General features: G+C 44.6%; 1 protein-coding gene across 1 annotated transcript in view; it reads right to left on the bottom strand.

The window, feature by feature from the left end:
- lgr4 (leucine-rich repeat containing G protein-coupled receptor 4) overlaps positions 1–15,423 on the bottom strand; it is a 79,387-nt gene extending 63,964 nt beyond the window's left edge. Inside the window, exon 1 of the mRNA XM_042074524.1 lies at positions 14,409–15,423. Coding sequence (XP_041930458.1) covers positions 14,409–14,605 — 197 coding nt within the window. The 5' untranslated portion in view covers positions 14,606–15,423. The remainder of the gene's footprint in view (positions 1–14,408) is intronic.
- Between the last annotated feature and the right edge of the window lie 6,071 nt (positions 15,424–21,494).

Below are 21,494 nucleotides of genomic sequence, written 5' to 3'. Positions count from 1 at the left end.
AACGATCCGGGTGCGCCAGGTGGATAAGCCAGTTTGTGATTGGTCCCCACAGATTTGTAACGGATGGAAAATTTGGCGGTTTCCAGCCTGAGCTGCCGGGCGAAATCAAATTGCCGGCAGATCAGGCTGTGTTTACCCAGTCTAACAGTAGAACTATAGAAACTAACAGACCACCAAAAAAGACTGAACACTCTACCCTTACAAAACTACAGACACAGACCACCAAACCCTACAGAACTACAAAACACAGCACACAACCACACAAGACAGCAGACAACCTAGTAAGACTATATAAACCATGCAGACCACAAAGACCTGCAGGAAACCACTCAAATCAGTAGAGCACACACACACACACCAGTAGAGGACCACATAGGAAGGAATGAATGAACACACACACACACACACACACACACACACACACACACACACACACAAACACACACACAGGAATGAACTAGAGATGCAACGATATGGAATTTTAGGGCCGATAACGATAACCGATATTTATTGGTTTGTTGTGGCCGATACCAATATGATAACCGATAATATTACTCTAAATTTGTGAAAAGTGATTTGGGGAAAGCATTTAATAAGCATAATTGTATTGCAGTAATTTTACCTACCACCAAATGATGGACAGAACTCATAATAGTCCTCAATAGTGCGGCAGTCAACAACATAACAGTAGCCTAGCCCTACAGTATGTGTGGCTCCTTTAAGTGAACCTGACGTCAGCGAATTGCGAGTGAGTGGCTAGAGAGTATGAATCGTTTTAATTTAGGACTAAACGCTCATAAACGGCTCAGCTGGGAATAAGCTACAGTATAGTGACCAAATCAGAGTTTGTGAGGGAAACTTAGGTTTAGTTTCAACTGCGGGTAACTGAATAAAGCTGCAACTCCTCAGACTGTATCTTATGTCCGTCTACTCTGTTGCGCACAACCTGCTGCAGCAGAAATGAAAGGGGTTAGCCCCGAAGGTTTTAATAACTTATTATGATGACCTGTCTGGAACTGAAGCAGGAATGGTTAGCATATTTCTAGGTAGTAATACAAAACCCAAGCTAATGTAATACTAAAACACAACTTAGAACTAGGCCTACTTATGTACTCGTCCCACTAACGAGTTTGCTTATTTGTTTCCCCGAACAGCGCGGTAAAGTGCAAATACACCAGCACAAGACGGCTCTAGATAGGGCTGAGCTCCGCTCTGGTAAGGTTAAATGGCGGATCATTCACGAGGCGATTTTGAGATGCACAGATTCCCAAATGAACGCATATCCACAGATTTTGTTAGAGTGGTGAAATACATTCACACCGCTGACATTATATTAAGGAAAAAGTATAGCCAACCAAGCTCAAGTAGCTCAGTGTAGCCAGACGGACCTTACGTAGGCCTAAATTAGGACTTTAAAAAATATCGGCGCAAATTATCGGCCAGAATTCTGTTATCGGACCGATAATAATATTTAATTTTTTTCACTTATCGGCCAATAATATATCGGCCGCAGATATATCGTGCATCCCTAGAATGAACCAACACACACACACACACACACAAAGACATACACAAGCAGAGGACCACAAGGATATGAACCAACACACACATACACAAGCAGAGGACCACATAGGAATGAACCAACACACACACACACACACACACACACACACACACGCACACCAGCAGAGGACAACAAGGAAATGAACCACAGTGTTTCCCATACATTGACTAATCTGTGGCGGGGCGCCATGAAATCAAAATCGGCCGTTACAGATTAATATTCTATGTTTAATTTAATTTAATTTAATTTAAATTAAATATAAGATCAAATCCTTGCATTGACATTGAGCTGCGCTTTTTACGCACCCCGCCCCGCTCTCTCTCGTAGCCTGCTGCCCCTCCTCTGCATGCGCATTTAAAAAAGTATTCACGATTGCTGAATGATTGTTGTTGCCACATAGAAGCATTGCATAGAAGATGTCTGGCTAAATTGCTATTAAATCCGCTTAGCATCGTGACCATGCTGCGCAAATTTGTTCAAAACTGCTGCATTGAAGTTAACTCTGCTAAGGTCTTATCACAACATAGTAGGCTACATTGAAGAGACTAAACTAAGTTAAGTTATGCAATCAAGCAGTATCTCAAAGCTAACGTTAGTTTGGATGTCGAATTTAGCATGCTTAGCCTACTTACAGCTGCTTGTCAATTTCGTTGAAGGGCTCATTTTATTGACTCTGACACGGAATGTTTGCAAAATCCCGATGTAAATGGAAAAGTGCTTGTCCCAAGGAGAAGTACGAACCTTTATTTTACCTATGTATAAAACGTTATGAATTGCATCCACACATCAGCAGCCTTTTAAGCGTCACCCTAATATGTACAGTAAGCTAAAGTAGGAAGGCTAAAAAGGAGCTTTAAAAGCTTTACTGGTTGGTTCACATCGGTGTGGTGCTCTGCTTGCGTGTGCGTAAATACTGTATATACATGGCTGGCTCATTTGTTTCTTCAACTAAACCAGCAAGCAGAGACTACAACAAGCAAGTAATCACTGAGGAAATGTACAGCAACCACTGTAACACACACACAGACACACACACACACACACACACTCTGTTTGTGGGCATTGGGTAAACAGAGGCATTTTTCTGCAAAGCATGACTCATTTTTCAACAGCTACACCTCAGCTATGACCTCAGTGGACCACACACACACACACACATACACACACACACACACTCTCACCATGGCCTATAAGAAATCAATCACACACACACACACACACAAGCAGAAAATGAGGACACATTGTGCACTCAAGTGTAATTGCAGTCTTACACGCGCAGGAAAACAAACAAACGTGAAACAGGCAACGAGGCAAACACACACCCTTCAAACAGGGATTGTTCACTCGTCTGGTCCAGGGAAGTCTAAAGCGTCAGCGCGAACTTGGAATGGTCAAGACGGTTAGCCAGGCCGGGAGGCCCAGTAGATTTCCACTCTGGGTGAGGGGAGCAAGCCGTTTGGTATCTGCTGCTGAGTAGAGGCATTCGTTTAGCAGGACACAGACTAACAGTGTTTGTGTGTGTGTGTGTGTGTGTGTGTGTGTGTGTGTGTGAAATCATTCCTGTATATGCTAAAGATTGTCCCACTGCACAGATGACTAACCATGCTCTGGCCTCTGCAAAGAAGTTAAAGAATGATGGACACGGACACACACACACACACACACACACATTCTCTCTCTCTCTCTCACACACACATTCTCTCTCTCTCTCACACACACACACACACTAAGTATACTCACACACACACAGTAAGTATATTCTCTCTCACACTCACACACAGACACACACACACACACAGTTTGAGCAGTGGATCATTAGTCCCATGGACACCCTTTTCACTTCCATCTCTATATTTCTTTTTCTCCTTCATTTCACTCGTTTTCTCTCTCCCCTTTCCTGTCTCTGTCCCTTCAGAGAGAGAGAGAGAGAGAGAGAGAGAGAGAGAGAGCACACTGAAACTTTGGCTGGCCTTGACTTGACATCAGCAAGGCAGTAAATTAAGGGGCCCTACCACTCCTAACACACTTCTACTCCTTAAAACAGTGCACTCATTAGTGTGTCAGTGTGTGTGTGTGTGTTTCCCAAGTCATCATAATTTACCACACTGACCTACAAACAAACACACACACACACACACACACACACAGTGAGAGAGACTTGAGAGAGACTTTGAGAGAGGACATCGACAGGAGAGATGGCAGAAAGTTAGGGTGAGCAGTGTGTGTGTCTGTGACGGGTACTGTCTTGGTAGGTCAGCCAATGCCTGTATCTCTCACACACACACACACACACACACACCACAGCCAAGTAATGGTGGGGACCACACACACTAGCTCTGCATCTTCGGACCTGTCCCAACGGAAACTATGAAAACTATATCAAAACAATATTTGAGATCAAAATGCAAAGGTTTTGTTTTGTTTTGGGCCTTTCGTCTACACAATCAGGCGCGCCTGCAGGTGTACGGCTGTATGCACTGTGTGTACCATCAGGCTACTCAACAACGAGAGAGAACTTCCCCTGTGTGTGTGTATTCACACCAAATTGACCATAACTTCTCAACTCTGCACAGTATCCCATTAACTGCATGACAGTAGGCTATTTACAATGTTCTGTAAAGTAAAGTTTGTAAACACGTTATCAAAATCAACTTAACACAGAACTGCACGCGCACACCTTTCGTTTGAGCAGGAGAGATGATACGCACATACGCACACAACATTACAGAATTTGTAGGCTAGGCTAGCCTACTTGTTATTTTCTTTTACTATCTATAGTTGCTGGTTATCAGCACACAATGTTAAGCTGTAACTGACTCAAGACTCATTATGGATATAACACGTTTTTGCAACGTTTAAATGTTTAACCAACGAAAACAGAAGGTTGTAGGTGTGTCTAGGTGGGTGTGCTTACCATAGCCTTCATTCCCACAGGCACCCCTGCACACAATAGTATAATTTTAGGAGCCCTAAATCACACTTTTTTTTTTAAAACTGGTTCCAGTTTGGAAACTTTTCCAAATACTACCCTTGTGTTGCCATATAGACAGGCACAGTCGCAGTCATGCTGTCACAGTCCCACCACTCACCTCACAATGGAAATGCAGTCAAAACAGTCCAACCCCTTACCTACATGGCAATAACATGTCGTCCCCTTAGAATTATAAAGTTCTAAAATGTCAAAATTGTGTTATTGACATAATTCTTCTTCTTCTGTGACACCTTAAGAAGGTGAGGTGATTCTTGTAGTTGTATGCATTTTATATCTAAAGAGGTTTGTTCCGCTTATCAGTATAACTCTTTGGAATTCTAAGAGCTCAATATATCAGAACTACTCAATATAATTCTTATAATTCTAACGATGTGTGTCAATCTTTTACCAGTCAAGAATTCTGTGCTAATAGCATCAGTCTTTTGAAGCTAACTAGAAGCACAGCAGTTACGCTAACGTTACTGCAAGGCCAGGGTTGCCGTGTGTGTACACTCTACCTCACACACAAATGCACAAAGTGTAAACATACATAGAAAAGGAGACGTCAAGTGTTATGGCACTATCGTAAACAAAGAGCTGCACAACTGTCATCCGTATACTAACACAGATGAAGAGTGAATTATGGATGTGTTGATTATGTATGTCTGCATGGCTAGTTCAATTGGGCCAGCTGCTTCCCCAACATGCCCCAGTCAGAGGTACAGCATCAGGACAAGGCACTGCTGTAGAGATGAACACACACACACACACACACACACACACACAGAGAGAGAGAGAGAGAGAGAGAGAGAGAGAGAGAGAGAGAGAGAGAGGAAGAGAGAGAGAGAGAAGCACACACACACAGATCTAGTACAGAATCAGGACAAGGCACTGCTCTAGAGATGAATAGAGAGAGAGAGAGAGCGAGAGAGCGAGCGAGAGAGCGACAGACAGACAGACACACACACAGATTTAGTACAGCATCAGGACAAAGCTCTGCCCTACAGATGAACACACACACAAACAGAATTCCCTGAAAAGCTTGGAATCTGCACAGCTCCAGAGGTGAACAGCTGTGTGTTACTCAGCATCCTGTCCGACTGTCTGCTGCACCGCTCCATACACACACAGAGAGAGAGAGAGAGAGAGAGAGAGAGAGAGAGAGAGAGAGAGAGAGAGAGAGAGAGAGAGAGAGAGAGAGAGAGAGAGACTGACTGCATGCACATTCATTCACTCAATCCCTTAAAAAGCTTGACCCCGCCTCCCTCTTTCCCCTCATCTTGCTGGGAGGAGTCAATTTCACTGGTTTCACGTCAAATGGACACACAAACACACACACAAAAAAAGAGAGGGGGGAGATAGAGAGAGGGGGAGAGGGGGGGGGTAACACCCTTCCAGTGTTGCTCTCATATGTGCATGATGTCATCATTGTGCTAAGACACCGCTTTCCTGGAGACAGCAGAAGTGTTTTCATCGACAAAAACTTTGTTTTACTTTTTCCCTCTCTTTAGTCAGCGAGCAGTGAAAATCATTGAGTGTGTGTGTGTGTGTGTGTGTATGTCTGTGCGTGCATGTGTGCACCGCAGGTAATGTGCAGGATGAGGTCATCCCCATCACACTGTCACACTTGTAAGAGGGAAAGATTAGTCTACAAAAAAAAAAAAAAACGCCCACTCTGCAATCACTGCAAATCACTAAGTCATAAGTGGGCCCAGTCTGGAGTCCAATCTAAAGCCCATCCAAACACACTGAATCAGTCCCATTATTGAGGCCTGGGCAGCCTACATACAGGCCCCTCAGCTACACGAAGCTAAGCTAAGTTTAGCTAAGCACTAACAGTGAGGCTTATGAGACTCATGCTAACTCTATGAGTAACATGTCGCGAGGAGGTTTCCATCCTGGTGGGGGGGTGGGGGTGGTCAGGGAGTGTGTGGAGCTGCCCAGGGGGGTGGGGTAGCTGCGGGGGAGGGGGTGGAGGGTTGAGGGAGGGGTAACTCTCTTTGTGCTGGGGGGTTGATATCGGGTGGGGGTGCTTTCCCGAAGGCCTTTGACACATATATAGCTGAAGCAGAGTATTGTCATTTAAATAGCTCCTTCTGGGGGCCTCTCTGCCTCTCTCTTACCCTCTCTGTCGCCTTCTCTCTCTCCCTCTCTCTCTTTCCCTCCCTCTCTCTCTCTCGCTCTCTCTCCCTCTCTCTGGGCAGCTGGTGTGTGTCACACCAGCCATAATAACCCTTCCTCTGACAATTAAAAAGAGAGGGAGAGAAAACAGGCAGAGGGCAAACGGATACAAGTTGAAAGAGAGAGAGGAGGAGGAAAAAGAGATAGAAAGAGAGAGAGGAGGAGGAGGAGGAGGAGGAAAAAGAGATAGAAAGAGAGAGAGGAGGAGGAGGAGGAGGAAAAAGAGATAGAAAGAGAGAGAGGAGGAGGAGGAGGAGGAGGAAATAGAGAGACCAAGCTGAAGAGAGAGAAAAAGAGAGAGAGAAATAAAAAGTTGGTGAAAGAAGAAAAAGTGAATTGTGGGGGAACCAGAGTGATGGTAATCTGATACATAAAAGACAAAAGTGTTTGTGAGAGAGTAAGAGAAAGAGTGAGAAAGAGTGGCGTATGTGTCTGTGTGCATTAGTGTGTGTTTGTGTGCGTTTATGTGCATGTACTGTACTGTATGTGTATATGTGTGTGCGTGTGTCTGTGTGCGTGTGTGTCTGTCTGCATGTGTGTGTTAATGTGCATGTATATATGTGTGTGTGTCTGTCTTTGTGTGTGTACAGTATGTGTCTGTGTGTGTTGGTGTGCATGTATGTGTATATATCTGTATATGTGTGTGTCTGTGTGTGTGTGTCTGTGTGCGTGTGTGTTGGTGTGCATGTACAGTATGTGTATATAACTGTATATGTGTGTCTGTGTGCGTGTGTGTTTATGTGTATGTATGTGTATATGTGTGTGCATGTGTCTATGTGCGTGTGTGTGTTTGTGTGCATGTACATGTATATATCTGTATGTGTGTGTGTGTGTGTGTGTGTGTGTGTGTCTGTCTGTCTGTCTGTGTGTGTGCGTGAGTGCATTAGTGTGCATGTATGTGTATGTGTGTGCGTGCATGTGTGCTTGTGTGTGTGTGCAACTGTGTGCATTTACGTGTATATGTGCGTGTGTGTGCATGTGCAGGTGCAAGTATATGTGTGTTTGTGTGCATGTACGTGTATATATACACGTACATGCACACAAACTACCACAAACTGTATATGTATGTGTGTGTGTCTGTGTGCGCATTAGTGTGCATGTACGTGTACAGGTGTGTGTGTATACGTGTGCGTGTGCTTGTGTGTGCGTTCATATCTGTGTGAAATTGTGTGCATGTACGTGTATAGGTGAGTGCGTGCGTCTCCTGCCCTGCTAGGCATTAGCATGACTACTGATAAGTGATCAGTCGTATTCAGATACACCCGCCATAAACAGCAGTCACAAGTGGAACACAACCTCGGATTCCACCCAGAATTATCTCACTGATAACGGCTCACGCCCCAGCACACACTGTGCTTATTCACACACACACACACACACACAGGCATCACTTACCTCAATGACCTCCAAACACACACAGACACGTATAGAGAACTTTTTAAACAAAGGTGTTTTATACACTTCACAGTCAGGTGGGCTACCCCACCGCACGCAAGCAAGCACACACACACACACACACAAATGTTCCATTCCAAAGGAGTTTCTCTGTGTACATCCAATAGAAGAAAGTGTTGACAGGAATTCCGAGTTGTTTTACTGGCAATGTAAATGATGCATGGAAGTCTCGTGCCCAAGCATTCCCAAGCATTGCCAAGCATTCCCAAGCATTGCCAAGCATTCCCAGGAACAGTAACACATGATTAGAAGGGGAAGTGGGAGAGAACCGAAACAACGTTCCATCTGAACTGAAATTAGTGCAAATGCAGCCAAGCAGCACCCGTAGTGGGAGAGCGACTGCAGGCAATCACCCAAACTGCCTGATGAGACGCTGTAATGCAACATCTCTCACTCCGTCTGCGCAAGGTCCAGCCTGCGATTGCAATATCATTCCCATTCTGCATACAGGGCTTTTGCTAGCAGGCACTGTGCCTGGACTCAGGCATGGGCCCAGCCGTTTATTAGAAAATAATTATGACAGCTAATTGTCCTTGCTTTGCCTGAGCTTCAGCATCCATACAAACTGATAATCTTTGCGTTGACCTGGTTTTTGAGAAACAACCATATGGTGGCTATGAGACAACACATAACCATATATACTAGTGGCTATGAGACGAGTCATAACCATATACAGTAGTGACTATGAGACAGTAATAACCATATACAGTAGTGACTATGAGACTATGGGACAAGACATAACCATACAGTGACTATGAGACTATGGGACAAGACATAACCATACAGTGACTATGAGACGAGACATAACCATACAGTGGCTATGAGACGAGACATAACCATACAGTGGCTACGAGACGAGACATGCAGCATTCCGGACTAATCAACACAGTGATTCTGAAGCAAGTAAGAGAGAGGTGGACTTAAACTCTATCTGAGCTCCAACGTCAACAACCTTTCACTAGAATGGGTAGTTTTAGGGCCTAAAGAAATGCCCACTCCTACATGCCCACGGATGTGCACACCTGAATGCTATGTGCCCTCGTACGCACGGCTGAATGATGAATGAAGTCACCGTTTATTTGAGTGTCGAGCGCATAGGCATGTACGCACATGGAGTACGAGCGGACTTCATGTGTGACCTACTTTATTGATTGTGTGTGTCCTGCAAGATACATGGACAAACTTGTGTGAGTCGCCTGGCTTTATTTCAGTTGGGATAATCACCAACATTCACGGATGTGCACACCTGAATGCTACTTGCCCTCGTACGCACGGCTGAATGAAGAATGAAGTCACAGTTTATTTGAGCGTCGAGCGGATAGACATTTATTTTCCCTCCGTAGCCTTACAAAGGGCCGCCGTGATGCAACACACACAAACGCTCACAAAAGGCAACCGCAATACAACACATACACACACACACACACACACAAAGGGCCGCCGTGATGCAACACACCTGTGTGGAGAGACTCCATGGCCAGGCAGGGAAGAGCGGGAGGTTCCGCACCACTGAGCGTGGAAGCCATGGCAACCCCATTTGCATTACCCTGCAGTGCTCACCGCACCCGCCCGCCTGTCTAGGTCGAGGGCCACGGAAGTGGTTTTGTGTGTACAGTGTGTGTGTGTGTCTTCCTGCATCTCAGAGAATGGATGCTTCAGCAGGGCAAGTGTGTGTGTATATATATATATATATATATATATATACACTGTATGTGTACTGTCTGTGTGTTCTGACTGTCTGTGTGTTGGGCAGGTCTAAGGAGGTTGCTGGCATGTAGCGGGCAGTCAGACAGACACAGGAATGGACAGAATGGGCCAGTAGTTGATGGACAGAAGGGCAATGAGAAGTACAGGAGGCCGAGAGGGACACATTGACCACTGATCTGGGTATCTGAGAGCAATGCACCATGGGAATCCCTCCAGCTGTTCCCCAATTACTGGTTCTCAGAGCTGAACAGTGAATAATGAATAATACTGAATAGACCCAGCAAGAACCGGCTGCACCACACACACACACACACACACACACACACACACACACACACTGGTCGTAATCAATGAATCTGGCTTCAGCTTGAAAATAAGGAAACTTAAAAAATGTGTGGGCAGAATACTTCTCAGTCAAATATATAATGTGCCGGTAAGGAGGTAAAGACAGCAATTATATTATAGGATTAGCTTTGTTAAAAGGACTATCTATGGCACTTCTTTGAGAAAAAAAAAGTTCTACAAACTGGTAATTGTCTTTTTAAAGGGCAAACGCAGTTCAGCAGTAAAACCATGAGGACTATGCACACAGTTCTCAGAACTAGGCTCTCTCCAAACATATTCCAAACTGCAGATGGAAAGTTCTAGAATGTTCTGGAACATCCGCTTCCATTCCATTAGATTCCAAGATCACTCATGGATCTGGAACACCCTTTTTCCATACTTGGAGTATTTATCAAGTCAAGGGGAGACAGATTCATGTCTCTGATCACTTCCACAGTGACATGCACTGGTACGAGAGCTAGAAAGTTTGGTTTTATTTGTTTATCTCTCCAAAACACACACACACACACACACACACACACACACACCACTCTAACGATTCATAGCTCCCAGCACCCTGTGTAGATTCCACTTTCTAGCACACCATACATAATTCAGAGTTGTGCACAGGTTGGGGCAAGAGACAGAGCTTGAGATTTAATAGCCTACTGAAAAGTCAACATATCAGTCTGCCGATATCCCAGTAGCGGAAAACCAACAAGCACATACATGATTGACTGCCGTTTCTGGCGGTCCAAACCCACGGAAATTAAAAACACTAAACCAACAACCAAAACAACAGCTCCCTTTAACTGTTTAGGAGCATGAGTGTCAAAAATTGCAAGGACTCAAAACACTGTGCCTGTGTCCACACACACACACACACACACACACACACTTCTAAGGTCAGCGTTTTATGATGGCTCATTTTGAGAGGCGCGCGTGTGTGTGCGTGTGTGTATATGTGTGTGTGTGTGTGTGTGTGTGTGTCGGAGACCCTGGGCTTGCGCTCAATAGAAGGCTAACACCTTAAGCGCGGCTGGCTGTGTGGTGGATGATTAACCTGAAGCCTTGCGCAACATCCTGTTGAACCATGCAAACTCCTCTAAACCTGCAGTCGCTCTGACACTATCTAAAGCACAATAAGTAATGATCAACCTGATCTCTAGCACACACACACACACACACACACACACACACACACACACACACACACACATTCACCCTCTCCCTCGATGGGGACAGACACTGTGGCGACGGTAGTCATGGAGGATTTGAGGACAGGCCTGTCCAGCTAATTTAGAAAATACAATGTGATAAAGCATACAGGCCTCCTGAAAAAAACATCAATCAACTGTAATGGGTCCAGCAGGAATGGTCCCCTGATAATGCACATTGTGTGTGTGTGTGTGTGTGTGTGTCAGCAACAGCATTTACAGAATGACCCAATGGATACTTTACTAGGCTCCAACAGACTGAGTGTCTCCTCCTGCCCGTACGTGACGTTCGAGATCAGACTCCTATCTGCAGCAGTCGGCGGCCACATTCGAGACTTTTTTTTTTTTAAATTTCTCGTATCCTTTAACTTTAGGCGTCAGGCTCGTGCCAGAAAGCACTGCAGCTGAAAGAATGTGCTCGCCTGGCCAAGGAATGACTTGTAAAACACCAGGGAGAGAGAGAGCTGTTTGAAAGACGGCTGCGCGCACCGCATAGGCCCCACGAAGCACACAGCCACGGAGAGTGCAACAGTCAGCAACAAGATTCTAAAGGACAAGATTCTGAAGGACAACAAACAAACAAACAAAACCACACCACCCTTCTCCACCTGAGCAGGAGGCCAAGTAGGAGACGAATGGGTTTGCTGGTGACAGACAGGCATTGATAAGCCAAGATGGCCACCAGCCATGGTGTGGTGTGGTGTGGTGTGGTTTGGTGCTGGAGGCGGCGTGGCAAGCAGGCGAGCAGCCAGACAGAGTGTTAACACAGCAGCTTTATTTGGGGCCTTATCACTTCTCCAGACTGGCCTGTGGGGCGTTGGGTTTCACGCCTGTCGCCTGGCGGAGATATTTCGAGATGTGAGATGCGTGTCTGGCAGCACAGCCAGCCAGGGTCGGGGGTGCACAGGGGGTGTGGCGGGTGTGTGACAGCACAGCACAGCAGAGCACAACACAACACAGCACTCTCACATCACATCACAGCACTATACAACAAATCAAAGCACAGCACTCCACTCCACTCCACGTCACAGCACTTTTTACAGTACTTTACAACACAGCACAGCACTGCATATCACAGTCCTTTAGAGCACCATGCAGTGCAGCACAGCACAGCACAGGACAACACAGGTTAGTCCACACTCCCCAGTGCAGAAGAGCAGAGCAGAGCAGAGGTGTGCTGAGCAGGGCTGTGAGCAGGGTGTCCAGGCCAGGTCAGTGCCTCTCAGCTGGCTGCGGATCTGGGGGTTCTGCCATGGCATAGTTTTCATGCACCGCAATCAAAACACACCTCACTGGAACAACGGAACGAGAACAGAAACAAAAGGGGGTGCACACACAGGAAAAGAAAAGAAAAACGAAAAGAAAAGAAAGAAGAAACAAAACAAAAAGAAAAGAAAATGGGAAGACGCAGCACTAGATCAACACCATCGGTGATGTACTTGGTGATGTGCCAGTAAGCAAGGCTGCTGTGTTTGATGGGCTTGTGGGACTTCCGTTTGTGGCGTAAGCAGAGCTATTATGTTAGATGGTTTCTATGGTCACCGGTCACAGAGTGGGATCCCCTAAAGCAAACTCCTCCGCACCCCTCCAACCTGTCAGAGCTTCCCCTGTGTACGAGAGATCAGCTTACTGCAGACCTGACACAGGGAGGACGAGGAGGAGGAGAAGAAGGAGGACAAGAATAGAAAAGAGGAGGATGGGGGAGGAGGAGAAGAAGAGGAGAATAGAGGTGTAGGAAGGAAGAGACAGGAAGGAGGAGAGGTAAACATCAGAATTTACAATGGTCCTCAGATGTCAGGGAGAGGAAGAGGAGAATAAAGCAGGAGGAGGTGGAGCAGGAGGAGGAACAGGAGAAGTGTCCGATCCATGGTGGTCTGAGGCGGCCTCATGGCCATATCAATATCAGTGCCTCACATTAGATAAGGAAGCTTTCATCAGAGAACGCCCTGTCCTCCGACGCTTGTGACTCTCAGAAAAACAACCTTTTCCATTCCAGTTGTTACATTTCTCTCCTTACACAAACTCTGGTTGTGTGCCGTTTCTTCCGGCACAACTTGTTTCAATGTTCAATTTCAAACCTACCCCAACACTCCCCAAGGTTATCAGCCTGGCATTTCAGCAGTGACCAGCCTGCTGTTGTTGTCTACTGGCCTATAGCACAACTTTATCACCAATTTCAGTTTTGGTTGATATTGATAACAAACTCCTTTCAGTCTTCTAAAAGACAGACTAAAGGCGGAATATTTTTTTTTTTTTTTTTTTTTTTTTTATTCAGCAGAAGGCCAATCTAAGTTTTTATCCACTTGCACACCATGACGCACCAAGTTAACTGTAATTTTGACAGGAAAGGGTAGCAAGGAGAGCAATAATAACGATGGCATTGTTGTGTCCATGTTGAGTAGTCTAGATTATCCATAAATCTGCTATTTGGGTGTCAAATATTTGTGCGCTGGGTATTCAACATACCAACTGCCTTCCTACGGCACAGATATAAACAGGAGGACGTGTTGCTCCCTCTTGGGAAAACACTCTGTAGTAGTCTGTGCAGTGTTCATGTATAATATTTCAAACTCATAAAAACAATGTTGCACAGAAGTTATGTATTTCATTATAAGAGAGTGAGTGATTGTCTACCACATGCTTCACAGCTCTCGGTTACCCCGACTCTTTTTTTTACCTTTCGTGTATTTTTCACTCTTTTCTTCCGTTCTCTCTAGTTCGTTCTTCTAGTTAATCCCAAATGATCTCCAAACACCGAACGATTAATAACAATGTAGCCATTGTGCGGTGGTTTACCTTGTTTGAAAACTCTACCCTGTGTGCAACTCAGCGCGTAAGCTGAAAGTTTTCAAGTCATGACAGCCAACCGACCGACCTGGCGGATCATACACTAGTTCTCAACCGCCATGCTGGTGTTACGACACGACCCTGCTCTAGAAAATACTTCAAGGTGGTAAGGTTTGTAAAGGTAATGGGTGAGGGTACTTACAGGTAATAGGTAAAAGCGCTTAGGCCGGTGGGCACTGCGGTCAGTCCCCGTCCCGAGCAGTCCGCCCCTCCGTCCTCGCAGCGGCAGAGTGGCGAGCATGTCGCCGGAGTCGATTGCCCTTCGCCGGTGATTCCATGTTGTAAGAAACACCATCCAAAGAGTAGCAATATCCGCATGACCGACAAGTGAATTTTCATGTTTTAAAATAAGGGAGAGCTCAAACGGCCAATGTAGGCTATTCAAATCAATGGTTGTTTGATTGCTTCTCTTAAAATGAAGACAATATCGGCCTCATTCGTCTTCTCGCTGTCGGCAACGACTGGAACAACAAATCTGATCAATTAGTGGACTAGTGAATAAATCGTGCAAATACAAAATTTCTCTTTCCGTTTTGGTCTCACACTCAAAATGAACATGTTTGTCTATGTTTGCCTTGCGTTCTTCTAGCAACAAAAGGTAGAAGGCGAAATTGCTCCTGTCGAGATTCATGCGGCGTGGACAGCAAGCTCCACACACACTAAGTCACCACCGAAAACAAATAAACACCTAACGTTTTTTTCCGTTTTCTCTGTCCCATTAAACTCGGACTTCAGACGTTGGGCTATCCAAGATCCCAGCCAAGTCAATGTTCACGCAGCGCGGCAGACCACGTCCGTTGTTGCAGTATTTTATTTTTCGGAGTCTTCCCCCCGCTTCTCGGATTTGTTTCCTGGACAAAAACACGGTCAGTTTCTAGCCATTCTTCACGTTTCCTCCCCTGGTTCCTCCACCAGCCGCGATACTACCCTAAGCTTTCTTTTCTTGCTCACTCGCATGGAACGCTGCAGAACAGCCTGCTACTCAAACTGCTGAATATGTTAATAGCTACCTACATATTAATGACCAGCAAACGTCACGTACGACAGACCTGTTGGATAAAATGAGGTTTGCGACCACCAAAAGCCGTAGCCTCTCATGCGTGGGCTACACGTAGAATTTCATAAATCACCATTAAGGTTTTCATATCACTGCTCTGGTTTTCAGCCTTATCTGCCTTCTTTTAAAATCGCCGTGGGCTAAACTTGTAGACCACCTCCACCGTTAAAATGAGTCTGGTTATTTTCAGAAACTAAAGTATAATTTACTTAGGCCTATTGCAGGACATAAAAATGTTGCTGTTTGAAGCCCTGTTGCAGACAACTCATTTTTAGTTGTTCAACTGGTAATGATCCTAAAAGCCTATCTAGTGATGCCCCATGCATGCCTTAGTTTTTCAGAGTTTTGAATAAGTTATCTGGTTTTGTATTCAGCAGTGAAAATGTTTCAGATTTGTGAACAGAGAATGAATAATGATTTAAATTATATTATTGCATCCATTGGGACAGTTGCATAGTTATGAAAATAGGTAAAATGGTTTTGTTGAATGTAAGAAACTAAAGGTAGGCCTATGTTCAAGTCCTATGACTGACCAAATTTGGTCCAGAAGAACAAATACTTGTACTTTTGAATACTTAAGTATTTTTCAAAGCAAGTAACTTCTGTACTTCAACTTTTAAAAATAAAAATCTGCCTTAGCAACTTTCATTTGTATTGGAGTAATATTTAACTAGGTGTATCTATACTTTCACTTAAGTAAAGGAATTGTGTACTTCGTCCGCCTCTGGAAATATGTAGTAGTGAATGGTGTGCGTGGTGCCGTGGTAACCTTTTCATCAACATCATTAGAGTTTTCCTCCCCTCTTTAATTTGTAGGAGCCAGTTCTCCATTAGCTCTAGTAGCCTAGGTTTCCCGTTACCACGCCAACCAAACCATCACATTCATACACCAAACATCTCCTTAACATAACATAAATGTATTTGTCATGTCTTGATGTCATGGGTACGCTGGCGACTACGCCGCTCCATCCGGCATCGTTTGTCTTGTTGTTATGTGTCTTGTTTGTGGAGCGCTTTGGGTTGCACTATGTGCATGTTAAATGTGCTTTAAAAATAAATCTGACTTGACTTGACTTGACTTAACCAAATCCAATCTCTACCTTTAACCTTAACTGTAAATTGTTGTTACCAGAGTGTCAACAGATAATGTGTTGATAGTCTAAGCATTTGTAGATAGCCTGTGGGTAGACTATCCAATTCCTTAATTTGAACACACATATTTTCTCAACAGAAACCCCTAATTAGATTTCAAATGATGACAAACGTAGCAGCCTACACTCAAGCAGAATTGTAAATGAATTCAGAGAGACAGTATAGTTCATTCAGTGAGGACTATCCATTTCCTCACAAACACACATATTTTCTCCAAAGTAACCCTAATTAGATTTATAACGATGACAAACATAGCAGCCTTTACTCAAGCAGAATTGTAAGTGAATTTAGAGAGACAGTAAAGCTCATTCTGCAGATATCCCCAATGTCTCCACAGGCCGAACACTATAAAAAAAATAGATTTAAAAAGTGTTTGAGAACAAAAGGTATATTCTGTGATCTAGCCTGGAGGAGGATGAGTGACCTCGACGGAGTGTGAGAGAACCGTCCAGGAGGACACGTCTCTCATCCACAGACACAGACACACACACACACACACACTTTAAAAAGACGTGGCCACACGCCGCCCGGCTTCCCGTCTTCCTGTCAAAGGGTTGTACTTGGACTTGGCATTGTCAACATGAAAATAAATATGCCTGTTAAAAAGGCTCTCCTGTGGGAACGTGTAAATAAACGGGGATGTACTGTGCTGTGCTCATACGCCTCTGTGTGTGTGTGTGTGTGTGTGTGTGTGTGTGTGTGTGTGTGTGTGTGTGTGTGTGTGTGTGTGTGCTGTGCTGTGCTTATACGCCTTGTGTGGGGCCGTGAGTCTTTACGTGGCACTGACACACACACCACGTCACGTCACCTCCACCATGACATCCATGACAACTATGTGGTGAAATCAAAAGGCTCCACATTTAAAGTCTGTGTTCAACTATTATAATGTTACTAATTTATTTACTAAAGCTACTTACTATATCCAAAAGGCAGGGAAATAGAAAGTGTGTGTCTATATACAGAAACATATTGACATGACTTCTGGGTGTTCCCTAATCCCTACATTATTCTTTGTTATGTTTAATGCGGATTGTGTTATTGTTTTGGGCAATGTTGGAGAAGAAGCATTTCAGCCTTTTGATTTGAAGGGAACAAGAGACAGTGTATGTGTGTGTGTGTGTGTGTGTGTGTGTGTGTGTGTGTGTGTGGTGTGTTTGTATGAGTGTTTATGTGTGTGTTTCTGTGTGTGGGGGAGAGTAAAAAATTAGAGAAACGGGGAGACAGTGAGTCTCTCAGACACACTCATCAAACACACCATTCAAACTTAAACTTGACAACCCAAGGTTGGTCCAGTTGGCGTGGCGACTGGGCAGCGCACAGACACATGACAGGAGTGAAAGCCCACAAGAGAGCAGAGTGGCGCTGGAGCTGAATCTGAATCTGTGAAAAGTCCTGTCAGACGGCCATGTTGGGCTTGGACACTAACACACACTGCCAGCCAGCACCTTTTAAGGGAAGAGACAGAGTTTGTACTCAGTGGCGTAGATGTCTGTTTGCCAGCCAAAAATGCCGCCTGGGAGATGAATGTGTGTGTGCTGTATTTGCCAGCTGAACATGTTGAATGTCTGTGTGTGTGTGTGTCTATGTGTGCATTCGTATTTGCTGTTGCCTTTTAAAATTGTTGTATGAGTTTGTGTGTGTGAGTGAATGTGTTTGTGTGTGTGCGTGTGTGTGTGTGTCTACATCCATGTTAGAGTGTGTGTGTGTGTGTGTGTGTGTGTGTGTGTGTGTGTGTGTACGTCCATGTTAGAATGTGTGTGTGTGCGACATTAAGCTACCAGTATGTCACCTCAGCGATAGGGCCGTGCTGGTCAGACGTCAGGGCCCTGGGAAGAGGCTAAACTGTGCTTTTACAGGCCGATACGGCGCGGCACAGCTCTATCTTATCAGGGGCGCGCCGAGCCTGCGGCACCATTATCAACACAGCACATTTGACTATGTTACTCTGCAGGTTACACTTCACTATCTGCCTCTGCTGTCCCGTCGGCCCGACCAGCTGAACACGGCCAGACAGACACAAGCACAGCCAGGGCTGGACATGAGAAGGCAACACACACACACACACACACACACACACACACACACACACACAAGCAAACACACACACATACACATACACACGCACACACATATATACACTCACACACAAACACACACTCTCTCTCTCACACACACACACAAGCAAACACTCACACACACACAAGCAAACACTCACACACACACACACATATATACACTCACACACAAACACACACTCTCTCTCTCACACACACACATACACACACAGAAAACACTCACACGTATACGTTCCTGCACACACACGCTCATATACACAAACTCACAAATACTTACATGCATGCACACAAAGAACACTCACTCACACTTGCACACACACACACACACATACGGTACACCCAACCACAGACACACTCTACACACAGAGAGAAACACACAGATTCAAACACATAAATAAAGATGCTCACACAAAACACTTGTATAAAAGTATATGTTTATGAGAACACAAACTGGATACAAACAAGAACACACAGACACACACACACAGTGCCCGAGGGGAATTTGATCCCTGTGTCGAGGCCCCTTTCTGACACACACACACACACACACACTGGGCTGAAGCTTGAGTAGGAAATGCTTGTCCACTAAGCAAATGCTACAGTTTAATTGTCAGGAAATGTCCAGGAGCAGAGCAGAGGGTAGCCCATCACCACCCCTCCACCCTCGCTCAGCCATCTGATGGGACAGGGACCATAAACTCCACAGTGTGTCTCTGTATCTGTGTGTGTGTCTGTGTATGTGTGTGCGTACAAGTGTGTGTGCATATGTGTTTGTGTGTACTGTATCTGTTTGTATGTGTGTGTGCGCACATAGGTGTGTGATGGATAAATGAGTGTAAATGTCTAATGTGTGTGTTTGTGGATGTGTGTGTATGTATTTGTATGTATGCATAGGTGTGTGAGTGATCAATGATCTCAAAGAAAGTAATTCAGAACCTATGCGATCTGACCATATAAAGACTGCACATGTAGTTAGTTAGTTAGTTTATCAGTTGTCCTCTTAGGGAAATTATTATGACCGCCGCTAGCGAAGCTAGCAAAGCGGTCATATAATGATTGTCATTATGACCGCCACTAGCGAAGCTCCGTCATCTACTTCCTGATTTTTTTTTTGGTCAACGATACCCGGGACACTGAAACACCGGTGCACATGAAATTTGGTGGGTATGTAGCCCCACTAGACTTTTACGGAAACATTTTGTTTCGTCCCCGGGGGCCACTCCCATGAATTCTTAAAAGATTGAGCCTGGTCTGGTGAAAGCCAGACTAGCCATGGACCTCAGTTACACAATGCAAGGGAACATGAATCAGCCTATATTTCAGGGGTGGGCAAACTCCGGCCCGCCAAGCACTTTCATCCGGCCCGCCAAGCATTTCATTTGGTTATCAGGCGGCTCGCTATTTTTTTCCACCGATAGAGACGACGTTGGTTAGCTTTACTGCAAACTGCTTTTCACTCTCCTTAGAGAACATTATGTCAATGTCAAAACATCATGTTAAATAGAGATAACATCATGTTAAACTAAGTTAACTCTTAGTTATCTCCTTTGCAGCAGATCTAACGTGAACATTATGCGATCCATTTAATTGGGAACGCGTCTGCACTCACGAGAGGGAGAGAGATCCGCAGGTTCCAGCTGGCTTGTCATTGTTGATAATTGATATCTCCTTCTTATCAGAAAGTTTTAAAAGGAAATCATGAAGGCAACAGTAGTTCCCACTACTGACCATTTAAAAACTGTGAGAGGGCCCAGCTGTAGATAGAGCACTAGCCATAGCGGAGCAGGCAGAAGATCATTGAGAAATAAACGTGAATTAAAGCGACTGTCTTAAAGCGACAGTGCACAATTAATACATTTGTTAAACAGCATAAAATTAGCAGCATTTTTAAGCAATTCATATTTTAAAACAAACTTTTCATACTAAATTATAGGCTATAAAAAAATGTTGTATGTGTGTGTGTGTGTGGGGGGGGGGGGGGTTGTGCGGCCCGCCGGCCAGTTTTCAAAACCCAATGTGGCCCTTGAGCCAAAAAGTTTGCCCACCCCTGCTATATTTGCACGAACAATAACGGACAACAGCTCTTCAACTTTGGCCCGTTAAAAAGTGTATGAACAGTCTAGCGACGTATTTCATCAAGGCCCATTTGGACATGTCAGTTATTTGCACCACTGGTTAGATGTAAAACAGCATTTCATTTCAGACTACTGTTACTTAATTTGTGCATTAACAATAACGTTTCAGACTACTGTTACTTAATTTGTGCATTGACAATAAAGTATTACATGAACTAAAGATGACTAAAATCTTAAATGTAGAAGAAGAAACATTCACAAAAAATCCATCCATCCAAAAATGACCTTTGTTTTTGATAGCTGTTGAAAACGGCATGGAACTGACAGAGATGTTTTTGTTTATAAATAAATAAATAGGCTAAATAAATAAATAAATAACATTATGCTGATACCTTTCATCAATCCAGTTGCAATGGATGAACTGTGATGAACTGCCCTACTTGTGATTGTGTAGAGATTTTAAAGGTTTTATAACAATGCTACATCTTCTTTGGATATTCTACAATCTATTCACCTTTTTAGCACCAGTAGGCTACTTTCTGTGCAGCCGCACACACACACTCAGGCATGCCAAACAAGCATACACAAAAGTTTCAAGAGTGGGGGATGGAGTAAAATATGGACACAAATTGAAGTGTAATTTATTTTCGCGGAACACACACACACACACACACACACACACACACACATAAACACACACACACAAGCACACACACACACACAAGCACACTTCCCTGGGAGCGAGGGGCATAGCGAGAGCTCAGGGTGCCTGACTTGCGTCCGGTCTCTGTCCTCTCCCCGACGTTCTACCCATGCCAGGAAGCACCCAGGCAGCTGGCAGTCAGCGTGCATGCAAATGCTGCTTTGCA

The sequence above is a fragment of the Alosa sapidissima genome, chromosome 20, assembly GCF_018492685.1.
Source record: "Alosa sapidissima isolate fAloSap1 chromosome 20, fAloSap1.pri, whole genome shotgun sequence".
NCBI classification, from domain to species: Eukaryota; Metazoa; Chordata; class Actinopteri; order Clupeiformes; family Clupeidae; genus Alosa; species Alosa sapidissima.
This window is presented reverse-complemented; position numbering and strand designations above follow the sequence as displayed.